At 40.8% G+C, this 13,225-nt stretch overlaps 1 protein-coding gene across 2 annotated transcripts in view; it reads left to right on the forward strand.

The window, feature by feature from the left end:
• Positions 1–11,281, forward strand: part of PDK3 (pyruvate dehydrogenase kinase 3) — a 79,426-nt gene extending 68,145 nt beyond the window's left edge. For both annotated transcript variants that reach the window (XM_073357658.1, XM_073357669.1), the window contains 2 exons: positions 3,355–3,468; positions 5,702–11,281. In XM_073357658.1, coding sequence (XP_073213759.1) covers positions 3,355–3,468; positions 5,702–5,845 — 258 coding nt within the window. In that variant the 3' untranslated portion in view covers positions 5,846–11,281. The remainder of the gene's footprint in view (positions 1–3,354; positions 3,469–5,701) is intronic.
• The last annotated feature ends 1,944 nt before the right edge of the window (positions 11,282–13,225 follow it).

Consider the following 13,225-nt stretch of genomic DNA (forward strand, 5'->3'; position numbering starts at 1 on the left):
TTTTTTTTTCTCTGAGATCTCCATGAAACTGGACTCAGCTAGCTCTGATCCTCTCTCCCCCTCTCTGCTTTCCTGTGCCCTTCTTATCAGTTTTGAGCTGATGGACCAATTGGCTCTTCAGCTCATCCATCCCCCCAACCCCCACTCCTGATTGGGGTAATTTAAGTTAATTATCTAATCAGCCTTTTCTGAGCGAACTAAACAGTGTCAGAGTGATCAGAGTGCAAGCTTACCTGGTAACTCTCTGCACTCTGTCACAGGGGCTGAAAGCTAGGATCTGCAGGTAAAAACTTCTTCCACTATCTTCAGTGAGAGAGAAGACTGCCAGTATGATCATCCTCATTTCCATAGGCTAGGGTCATGAAAGGGGAAGACTTGTGTCCTATGTAATTGGGGATACAGGTCTTAGTGCCAGGTTTCAGAGGAACAGCCGTGTTAGTCTGTATTCGCAAAAAGAAAAGGAGTACTTGTGGCACCTTAGAGACTAACCAATTTATTTGAGCATGAGCTTTCGTGAGCTACAGCTCACTTCATCAGATGTTTACCGTGGAAACTGCAGCAGACTTTATATACACACAGAAATCATGAAACAATACCTCCTCCCACCCCACTGTCCTGCTGGTAATAGCTTATCTAAAGTGATCAACAGGTGGGCCATTTCCAGCACAAATCCAGGTTTTCTCACCCTCCACCCCCCCACCACAAATTCACTCTCCTGCTGGTGCTAGCCCATCCAAAGTGACAACTCTTTACATAATCAAGTCGGGCTATTTCCTGCATAGATCAAGGTTTTCTCACATCCCCCCCACCCCCATACACACACAAACTCACTCTCCTGCTGGTAATAGCTCATCTAAACTGACCATTCTCCAGGTTTAAATCCAAGTTAAACCAGAACATCTGGGGGGGGGGTAGGAAAAAACAAGAGGAAACAGGCTACCTTGCATAATGACTTAGCCACTCCCAGTCTCTATTTAAGCCTAAATTAATAGTATCCAATTTGCAAATGAATTCCAATTCAGCAGTTTCTCGCTGGAGTCTGGATTTGAAGTTTTTTTGTTTTAAGATAGCGACCTTCATGTCTGTGATTGCGTGACCAGAGAGATTGAAGTGTTCTCCGACTGGTTTATGAATGTTATAATTCTTGACATCTGATTTGTGTCCATTTATTCTTTTACGTAGAGACTGTCCAGTTTGACCAATGTACATGGCAGAGGGGCATTGCTGGCACATGATGGCATAGATCACATTGGTGGATGTGCAGGTGAACGAGCCTCTGATAGTGTGGCTGATGTTATTAGGCCCTGTGATGGTGTCCCCTGAATAGATATGTGGGCACAATTGGCAACGGGCTTTGTTGCAAGGATAAGTTCCTGGGTTAGTGGTTCTGTTGTGTGGTATGTGGTTGTTGGTGAGTATTTGCTTCAGGTTGCGGGGCTGTCTGTAGGCAAGGACTGGCCTGTCTCCCAAGACTTGTGAGAGTGTTGGGTCATCCTTTAGGATAGGTTGTAGATCCTTAATAATGCGTTGGAGGGGTTTTAGTTGGGGGCTGAAGGTGACGGCTAGTGGCGTTCTGTTATTTTCTTTGTTAGGCCTGTCCTGTAGCAGGTAACTTCTGGGAACTCTTCTGGCTCTATCAATCTGTTTCTTTACTTCTGCAGGTGGGTATTGTAGTTGTAAGAAAGCTTGACAGAGATCTTGTAGGTGTTTGTCTCTGTCTGAGGGGTTGGAGCAAATGCGGTTGTATCGCAGAGCTTGGCTGTAGACGATGGATCGTGTGGTGTGGTCAGGGTGAAAGCTGGAGGCATGCAGGTAGGAATAGCGGTCAGTAGGTTTACGGTATAGGGTGGTGTTTATGTGGCCATTGTTTATTAGCACTGTAGTGTCCAGGAAGTGGATCTCTTGTGTGGACTGGACCAGGCTGAGGTTGGTGGTGGGATGGAAATTGTTGAAATCATGGTGGAATTCCTCAAGGGCTTCTTTTCCATGGGTCCAGATGATGAAGATGTCATCAATATAGCGCAAGTAGAGTAGGGGCTTTAGGGGACGAGAGCTGAGGAAGCGTTGTTCTAAATCAGCCATAAAAATGTTGGCATACTGTGGGGCCATGCGGGTACCCATAGCAGTGCTGCTGATCTGAAGGTATACATTGTCCCCAAATGTGAAATAGTTATGGGTAAGGACAAAGTCACAAAGTTCAGCCACCAGGTTAGCCGTGACATTATCGGGGATAGTGTTCTTGACGGCTTGTAGTCCATCTTTGTGTGGAATGTTGGTGTAGAGGGCTTCTACATCCATAGTAGCCAGGATGGTGTTATCAGGAAGATCACCGATGGATTGAAGTTTCCTCAGGAAGTCAGTGGTGTCTCGAAGGTAGCTGGGAGTGCTGGTAGCGTAGGGCCTGAGGAGGGAGTCTACATAGCCAGACAATCCTGCTGTCAGGGTGCCAATGCCTGAGATGATGGGGCGCCCAGGATTTCCAGGTTTATGGATCTTGGGTAGTAGATAGAATATCCCAGGTCGGGGTTCCAGGGGTGTGTCTGTGCGGATTTGATCTTGTGCTTTTTCAGGAAGTTTCTGTCTTTGCCTATGCAAGTAGAGTGTGGCTTCTAATGAGGCCTTAATGTTCAACAGAAGGGCTACTATGCTGCAGCATGATTTTTTTTATGATAGGTAACCATAGCAAGGACTATCTGCCTATTACTATTTTGTATATTATTAATAAAGTTGCAGTCATTACTTTCCCTACACCTCCCTTCTGTCCTCCATTGCAGCATGTTGCAACGTGCCGTCAGTATTACAGATCTACATTATAGATCAGCTGAAGTATGCAGGGCTGTGTCTTGCTTTTTCCACATTCTGTTCCAAGATAATAAACTGCCATCAGATGCTCAGTATCACCAACGATGAATGGAATATTGCAGCACAAGCTATCTCATGAGAGAGCTGTACAGAACATCATCCTCTTTTGTTTGGTAGGGACTGCTTACTGTTTGTGCTGCTAAATTAACTGTATTCTTGGGGAAAGTAACAAAATGCACAAGCTAGTCTCCTAAAGCCTCTAATCAGATTTGGTCCTTATTTTTGTATGTTGCCAAAATGTATTACGGCTGTTGGTGATTTTTCTATTTAATATTTAAGCAAGTAAATCTTGTATAGGCAGAAAGAAGGCTGCAATGTTATATAGGCTGAGGAACAAAAGAAAGTCTGAAGGGCAAATTGATGCAAATAGGGTAATTAGTTTTCTTTAACTAATTTCTTTAACTTTAACATCTTGTTTTGATAAATAATTATAGCTTATACAGTGTATTGATTTTTAACCTCCTCACCACAAATTTTTATTTTGTTCCGTAGGCTGGATTTGGGTATGGTTTGCCAATCTCTCGTCTTTATGCTAGATACTTTCAAGGAGATCTCAAACTCTATTCGATGGAAGGCGTGGGTACTGATGCTGTAATTTATTTGAAGGTAACAACTTGATTCCATCATAAGATAGTAAAGCTCTCAATATAATTAATTCTCGTCAGGCAGAACAGTCAACTGTTCCTGCTTTCACATTTAAATTTGTTTCCAGTATATATACCAGTGTGTTTTAACTTGTATTATTGTACTTTATTTAAATCAGACATGCAGAATCCTAAAAACTGAAGTTATAAATGTGGCATTTTTGACCACCACCTTTGATATTGAATTAGCTTGTTTCCAGTATTTTTTTTAATCCCTTAATGTTGGGTCTTTGTTCCATATTTTGATTTTGATCCATATTAAAGCGATGAGATACCCAAGACCCTGGTGTGATGACAGGCAACTTTTCTTAGTACTTTTGTTCTTTTGGTTTCTGACACTTGTGAATTAAATTGGGAGAGCAGGAGCAAAGTGTACATGGGAGTGTAGAATAATGATACCGGTTAAAATGTTCCATATCTATTCTTTTTTTTTCTTCTCCTCCTCCCAGTCTTTACTTTTACTTCTCTCATCTTTGGGGATCACCCCTTTAGTACGAACCTTGCCCCTAGCCAATGAAGGTTAGATAGTTTATTGTTTGGAATTTACCAAGGATTGATTCTCCATCACTGGCAAGTTTTAAATCGGGATTGGCTGTTTTTCTAAAAGATATGCTGTAGGAGTTATTGTGGGGAAATTTTACTGCCTGTGTTATACAGGAGGTCATAGAATCATAGAATATCAGGCTTGGAAGGGACTTCAGGAGGTCATCTAGTCCAACCGCCTGCTCAAAGCAGGACCAATCCCCAATTAAATCATCCCAGCCAGGGCTGGGTCAGACTAGATCATCACAAAATAGAGAAACCCTCACAGAGAACGTTCTGCCAGCGGCTCCCTCTCTTTTATATTAAGGGAGTTCCATCTCCAGTGTGTCTGCTGAGCTCAATTGTAGCAGTATATCATGGGGGGAGAAGCATTACTCAGGTAACCAGGTCACAGACAAATCAGGGCATTTAAAGCCAACTGCTTGAATCCAACCCAGTGCATGTCACATAGTGCTAGTCCGTGCAGCTGCCCTAAGTAGGCATTTCATAATTCTCCACTGGCTTCATCTTCTGAGTGTTACCAAAGTGTAACGTCACTTCGAGTGCATTACAATAATCTAATCTTGATTTGACAAAGGTATGGACAAGTGTGGCAGGGTCCTCATTGGAGAGAGAAGATGAATGTTTGGTGGGCTTACTCACCAGCCCAGGAAAATGTAATAATAGAAAAAACTGCTACCCATACGTCCAGGAGCAGCCCAGGCTCTGACAGAAACCCCAAGTTGTGCACTGGTGTTACAACTGGCAGTTGCGATCCCTCTTTGAATTCTACCACCTCTTCCACCTGCTTCCCCACAACCGACCAACACTATCTCAATCTTGTCTGGATTGCGTCAAGCCAGCTGGCTTTAGTTCTAGATTCAAATTAATCATGTTAGATCTAGGGCAGTGGTTCTCAGCAAGTGGTACATGTATCCCTGGGGGTACACAGAGGTCTTCCAGGGGGTACATCAACTCACCTAGATATTTGCTTAGTTTTACAACAGGCAACATATAAAAAGCACTAGTGAAGTAAGTACAAACTAAAATTTCATACAGACAATAACTTGTTTATACTGCTCTATATACTATACACTGAAATGTAAGTACAATATTTATATTCCAAATGATTTATTTTATAATTATATGGTAAAAATGAGAAAGTAAGCAGTAATAATGTGTTATGACATTTTTGTATTTTTATGTCAGATTTTGTAAGCTAGTAGTTTTTAAGTGAGGTGAAACTTGGGGGTACACAAGACAAATCAGACTCCTGCAAGGGGTACAGTAGTCTGGAAAGGCTGAGAGACACTGATCTAGGGGAGTGGGCCTGCCAAAATAGTTTAAAAAAAAAACGCATAAAGGTCCCCCTAAAATTTTTTTCTTTTAACTGCTTTCTTTTTATTCTCTTTATAGCCATCTTGGAGACGGGGAGAGTTTCAAAATGGATTTTTTTAATGGATTTTTATTGCAATATGGTCAACCCATTTTGAACTGGGTCACCATAAGCATGGTCAAAGAGGTTTCTAAAATATCATGTGTGGGGGACATGTAAATAGTTGAAGCTTTCATTGAATGCAGAAGTTAGTGTTCACAAAGAGTCTGTTATCATGTTTACCACCTTATTGTACATATCTCAGCAACAGTCTCTTACCATTGATTTCATTTTATAGGCTCTTTCAAGTGAATCGTTTGAAAGACTTCCAGTTTTTAATAAGTCAGCATGGCGACACTACAAGACTACACCTGAAGCTGATGACTGGAGCAATCCTAGCAGTGAACCCAGGGATGCGTCTAAATACAAAGCTAATCGATAATTTATCATCTTTGTCTCTCCAGAAGATGACTTCTGATTTCAGTTTAAAGTCTCTGCTTTGTTCCAAAATCCACTGAACCATATTAGCCAATTACTTCCATACAAAGTGCTGTAAGGGCACTGAAATTGCAAAAAACAAAGTGATGTATGAGACTTAAGAAAAGCACTAAGCATTTTTGGTGTAGGTAGTGTTATAACAACTTTACCAAAATATGCTTGGTTAGTTTGGTTTGATATTGACAAATGGGATTGCACTGTGATTGCACTTAAGTACACAACTGTACAGTGAAAGGGTATTACTTCTTAAAGGCCAGTTTTTATGCAGAAATAAAAATCAGCAAAATCTATAGAATCCCTTTAATAGTCAATAGCATCTTATACAGCAATATGATGTAACAGACAAGTTCAGACATAGCTGAATGTGTGCTTAGAAAATCCACTCTTTGCAGCAGTTTTATATTGCACAGTCAGTGTCGTCTGTTACATAAAATCCTTTTGGGCTCTTCAGATCTTATAGCTAGTGACGATAAAGATGCATAGTTCTTAGAAGGTTTCTGTAGTTTTAAACTGATGCTTTCCCCACATTCCCAAATCCATTTGTCAAGTGCATCCAAAAATATATATTCTTATAAGGCATTGCGAGTTTCACCTCTTAATATGCACCTTAATGTTTTACTGAATTTGCACAAAATGCCAAATGATAAATCACATTAATTATTTTAAGAAAAGATTATAAGGGGTCGACGCTTCTCTCCATTCTTGCAAGTAACTTCCATTGGTACAGAGGTGAAAGAATAAATTTTATACGTGATGTTCTTTGCCTCTCAGATACTTTTTTGCTTTGTTTTTGGGAAAGCATACCATGAAACCAGTCAGCCAGTCATGTAAATGAATTTGCCTTAAGAATGTTGGTCACCTGGAACCTGATTAGTTGTAAAACGGTAAATAATTTGCAACGTCATTTATCTATGTAGCAAAGGACAATAGTCTGGTAATTTGAATTTGTACTATATATAGAGTTGTTTCACACTGGCTTTTGGAAAGCATTACTGGTCTAAATATTATTAAACTGCGAGCGTAATAGAAACAATGAAGGATAATTAAAATGGCTGATAAGAAGTTGATGACTTCTTCCAAGGAGAGAGAGAGATTTATTAAACAGCATTCTCTAAAATTGGTTGAGAGTTACTTATGAATGTCAAGAAGCTGTACTGTACCAAGTTTCCACCAAATATTGCGGGTCCATAGAGTGTACTGTAGAGGTTTGGCGTTCTGGTAATATCCTAACTACAAGAGTAAAGGTAGAATGGGTTGTAATGACAGTTGTGCTTGAAGATGCACCCTCAATATCTCTGTGGTGTTTTGATATTTTTTGAAAGATATTGCAAGATTTTAACTAGACAAAACTTGTTTACTAAAACTCCGCAAAATATCCCTTTGTTCTTCTGAATATTTATTTTGTAAGAATTAGTCTGTTAGATAAATAAGGAAAAGGTGAGAACTTCCTGGATATTTTTTTTTAAAAATTAGTTTGAGTTAGAGGAATGATGTTACTCTGCACGTGCGTGGCACACTTCATCCAAGGATCTCAAAGCACCTTGTAAGCAATTCAGTCTCTCAGCACCCTATTTTTTGATGGACAAACTGGGAAAAGATGAAGCCCTAATCCTGCAAACACGTCCACGTAGTTGCGTGGAAGTTAACCATCTGTAAAATTGTGTGCAGGATTAAGGGCCTATGTTAAACAATAATTCCCCATGGTTGCAGACACCACTGCAGAGAGAAGAAGCTGCCATTCACGTGGCACAGCCAAGTGGTCCATCTGTCACTGTGGAAAACTCAATATAGTCACTGAAGAATACTTTAAATGGCTAGAGCCTTAATTTTAAAGGACACATTCGACCAGAAATCTAGTCAGTTTGAAAAAAAAAATCTGTTCCTGCCATTTTTTGTACCTTTGCAATCTTCCTTTTTAAGTTGCATCTTTGTTGCTGTTTGAAAGATTCCCCCCCAAAGCAGATGAACATTAGTCATATAGGGAAACTGTGAAACTGATTATACAAGAAGTGGCAAAATGTAAAATTTGCTTGAAAATATAATTGACTACGAACTTCAAAGAACAGGGTAAATATATGAAGAGTGTAAAATTTTTGCAGTTCTTTGGAAAAAGTCATGTTACGACGCAGTGAGTGATTTTTAGGTCTAGACTGCTTCTTTTGGGGGAAATCTTGGCTGACTGGTTTATAAATGAAAATGAATAGAATAGTCCATGCCCAGGAATGTTAAGCAGAAATTCCCTTTTGTGTAGCAGAAGTACATTAAGAAAATGAATGCAGAAGCCCATGAGTCAGAAGTGAAGATATGAAGGGCCAGTATTATTATAATGGCTGGGTCACTACTTTAACTAAAACAATTTGTTTGGTATTCAAGGCTAATCTGGCTACTGAAGAGGATGAGTGCTTTGGTCCTCCTTAAGCAAAGAAAGTCTCTGTCACTTGCAGATTGGCCACCAGATGCTCCTTACTGCTCTAGGGAAGAGGAGTGGGTGCCATATACATTTTCTTCACATCCTATTAGATACTTGAAAACTCATGTCCTCTGAAATGGCTGCAACTGGCAATTTATTCTTTGAATCCTGATCGTGTCCTGATAGTTCAGAGAAGGGAGATAAGAGCATATTCTACTCTCTTCTCTTTTCACCAGGCACTCCTACTTCCTCTGTTTTCCTGTCATTCTCTAGTCACTCTTGCTGAGTGCAGGCAGATCCCACTCCCAGTGGTTAATCTCTCTCTCCCTACTCCTGAGGGAATTCTGCGCCAAAAAATTAAATATTTTGCACACATTTTAAAATTCTGCATATTTTATTTGTCAAAATACCACAGTACAATCACACCGTTTTCAGATATTTGCTGACAAGTATTTTTAAATAAATTACCAAAATAATTGAAAATGGTGTGATTATATTGTTATTGTGTTTGTGTTATTTTGACAAAATATGCAGAACTTTGCAGAATTTTAATTTTTTTAATTTTTTTGGTGCAGAATTTCTTCAGGAGTACCAGGGTGCAGTCTGGGTGTGGGCAGCTCAGTAGAGGGTCTGGGTGTAGGGGGGAATCTGGATGCACAGGGGCTTGGTGCGAGGTTCTGGGTGCAGGGAGAATAGGACTCTGCAAGGGGGCACAAGGTGAAGGTGATTAGGGCTGAGTGGGACTTGGTGAGGTGTCGGGGTCAGGGTGCAGCTGGTTGGAGCTCAGTGGGGTGAGGGTATGGGTGGCTCCTGATACAAGGGGGAGGATCAGCCGTATGGGGTTTGGGGACTCTGTGGGAGGGTTCTGGGTGTATTGGATTCCTGATTACAAAGGGTGGAGGGGTCACCATACAGGGAGCTGCTCCCCATGTCCGCTCAATCCCTGTGAATCTGGACCCCCTCCCCGGCTGAACCTCACCTCCCCGCACTTGGAACCCGCCCCCTTGAGCCTAACCGCCCCCCGCCCCCCCCCCGCGCACCCAGACACAGACCCATGGTGCAGAGCTTTATGTAGCCAGGGGAAGTTTCTGGGGCTTGATCTGACCCAGCCCCAGCTGCTCAGCGCAGGAAAGTGGGAGGGTCTCTGTCCTCCTTCTCTGCCCCCCATGCCCAGCTGGGACTAATGTCCCTGGGTGGCCAGGGCATCCCCAGATTCCCTCCCCCCAGTGATTTACCTCTTCCTCTGGCTGCCTGAACAGATGTGTCTGAGCTGCCGGGAGGGGTGAGTGAGCACTGCTGAAGCTTCTCTTTGTTTCCCCACAGAAACAATTTTCTGCAAGGAAGCAAAGGGATTCTTGTAGCTCATTTTTCTGCTGCGCTCCAGTTATGCTGAATTCCCCCAGGAGTACCTCTCCCATTCTGCCTCACCTAAGCTACCGGCCTACCTACCTGCACTGAGCTCACTTCTGCCCCAGGTTTGACCTCCCTAAACTCAAGTAATCCCCCTCTGCAGCATGTTGGCCTGAGGGAGTGGAGAGGAATGGTCAGCAGGGGGACGTTTGATAGGGAAGAGAGTTTTCCAGAAAGACAAAATTGACTTACATACTGAAAAATTAAGATTGATATTTGTTAAAGTGTTGATCCTAGCTAGTGTATCTACAGATTCTGCTCGTATTCATTGGTGTCTGATCCTGTTTTGAATCTTATGAGGCCATTTGCCTCAATATCCTGTGGCACTGAATTCAAAAGTAAAATTTTATGTAGTGTAAAAATGTATTTCTTTTTATCCATTTCAGATTTATAGCTCTCTAACTTTATTGTATCCCCTTGTCTTGAGTTACACAGTGCAGTAGATTAGAACAGATGTCTTCAGTGCTGTCATTAACAAAGACAGAGAGACTGAGCTATACATACCGTCTCTTAGATCCTTCTTGGGAATTTACAGCTGACTCTTATACCCTGATTGGATTGGAGTTGTTTAACTTTTTTCTTTCTGGTGTGCATCTTCTGGCATGTCTATCTTGAAGTTAATCTGCTAACTTGTAGCTCAAATACCTAATGTTGATAGATACTTATTGAAGTTCCTTTTAAAAGAAAAGCCATAAAACCTTGTGCTCCTTGATTCAGCTAAATTTCTCAATCTAAGGAGTCTCTCAGGGTCAGTACTTGGAGATGAAACTTTCAAGGAATAGCTAAATGCTCAAGTAAGTATCGTCTGGGAATTTAGTAAATGGTGCTGTCTTTATCTGAGTATTTTTCCCCAGTGACCCAGCATAGTACCAAAGGAATCTTACGCTGCTGCAGTTTGTGTTATCTTTTGGATAATATTTCAAATGGAGGTCCTGTCGTCTTATGCTTTTGTAGTTCCCTTCACACTTTTTGAAGGAGTATGGATGTCCTCTCATGGATCAGTAACTGGTTAAAAGATAGGATACAAAGGGTAGGAATAAATGGTTAGTTTTCACACTGGAATGGTCAGTACCTGGGTACCCCAAAGATCTGTAGTGGGACCTGTGCTGCTTAACATACTCAGATGATCTTGGAAAAAGGGGTAAACACTGAGGTGGCAACATTTGCAGATGAGACACAAATACGCAAGATAGTTGAGTCCAGAGCTGACAGTGAAGAGTTACAAAGGGATCTCACAAAACTGGGTGACTGGGCAACAAAATGGCAGATGAAATTGAATGTTGATAAATTCAAAGATGATCCCAACTACACATACAAAATGATGAGGTCTAAATTAGCTGTTACCACCCAAGAAAAAGATTGTGGGGTCACTGTGGATAGTTCTCTGAGAACATTTGCTCAGTGTGCAGCACAGTCAAAAAAGCTGACAATATTAGGAACCATTAGGAAAGGGATAGATAATAAGACAAAAAATATAATGCCATTATATAAATCCATCGTACGCCCACAGCTTGAATACTGCAGTTCTGGTCACCCCATCTCAAAACAGATATATTAGAATTGGAAAAGTACATAGAAGGGCAACACAGATGACGAAGGGTTTAGAACAGATTCCACATGAGGAAAAATTAAAAAGACTGGGACTGTTCAGCTTAGAAAAGAGACAAGTGAGGAGGGATATGATAAAGATCTATGAAATCATGAATGGTATGGAGAGAGTGCCTAAGGAGGTAGTATTTACCCCTTCACAGAACACAAGAACCAGATGTCACCCAATGAAATTAATAATCAGCTGGTTTAAAACAAACATAAGGAAGTACTTCTTCGCACAAAACGCAGTCATCCTGTGGAACTCCTTGCCAGGGGCATTTGTGAAGGCCAAAAATATAACTGAATTCAAAAAAGAATTGGATGAGTTCCTGGAGGATAGGTCTATCAATTCCAAGATGGTCAGGGATGCAGGCCTATGCGCTGGTGTTCCTAAACCTCTGAGTGCCAGAAACTGGGACTGAACAACAGGGTGCATTACTCGATGAATTGCCCTGTTCACTCCCTCTGAAGCATGTCATGCAGGTCACTGTTAGAAGACAGGATACTGGGCTAGATGGACCATTGGTCTGATCTGATATGGCCGTTCTTGTTTTTATGATGTACATCTTGGTGTTCTTGCCAATTTTTTCCTCCAGTTATAAATCCTTTCTATATCTCCAGTTGGATATATATATATTTTTAATGGCCTTAAGTGTTGTTCAGAGTTCATGTTCACTATGAAACAGTTGTTGCTGACAACCTAAAGCTGACAGCATTTCAGTGGGGTGGGGTGAGATCTCACAAGCCAGACAAAGCATTTGGGTGAAATCTTGGCCACGTTGAAGTCAGTGGCAAAACTCCCATTGATTTCACCCTTAATGTTTTTATAAAGTGTTTTTAGATGCTTACATCTAATGTGCTATAAATTGCAAATTGAGCTTGATGGATTTAAATAATTTTGTATAAAAAACCCTAAATTTTAGGGTCAAGTATCTCTCGACAATATCCATGCCAAGTTGGCTATTGTTAATCATTTAATTAGTATGCATGTTCCTTGGTTGTAGCAAAGATTCTGTGGTTTTGTAACAGCTCGTCATCTCCTCTTTCTGGATATTCACTTACTTATGAATGAAAATATTCTAATGTGTTTCAGTGATAAAAGAATCTTCTGCAGGCAGTTTACACTGAAGATGATTTATTTCAGTATTTAATAGGAAGAGGAGTTTATTAACAGGTTATTAAACACAACTATTAAGTTTCAGAGTGGTAGCCGTGTTAGTCTGTATCAGCAAAACAACAAGGAGTACTTGTGGCACTTTAAAGATTAACAAATTTATTTGGGCATAAACTTTCGTGGGCTAAACACATTTCAGGTTTTGCTAGAATTATTTTAATGTAATCTAATGAAAAACCTGTTGTAAAATAATAATAACTGAACAAATATGTATTCACCTTAAAAATTAGTCAATATTTAAAATCAGTAAATGGATATTTAAAACAAGTAACTTAGAACAATATGAGACTTTAAAAAGTCTTAAAATCCTTCAGAGTCTGAATCAGTGTCTGATTCACCAAGCAGTTCATTAAACTCTGCTTCAGTCACAACTGCACCTGCATTGTCATTGTAGATGTTGACAGTGTTGTCTTCAGTCTCTGATTCCTTCTCATCATCAGCCTCTGTTGTGTCATCATCAAATATGGCATCTTCTGACCCGTCGAGTGCATTACTGATAAAGCATTTCCTAAACGATTTTTCCTGTCATTTCCGAGGGAATGGACACCCACGCATCCTTGATCCATTGGGCGACCAGATTGATTTCAGGCTTCATAAGATTCCTGCCTTTTGTCAACTTCCCCATGCCTGAGCACATCCATTCAGACCACATTTTGCGTAGCCTGTCTTTAAAGGGTTTGTTCAGGCAGACATCAAGAGGTTGTAGAACTGAAGTTAGGCCTCCAGGTATTACAGCCAAA

This window comes from Lepidochelys kempii, chromosome 1 (genome assembly GCF_965140265.1).
Source record: "Lepidochelys kempii isolate rLepKem1 chromosome 1, rLepKem1.hap2, whole genome shotgun sequence".
In the NCBI taxonomy this organism is placed as follows: Eukaryota; Metazoa; Chordata; order Testudines; family Cheloniidae; genus Lepidochelys; species Lepidochelys kempii.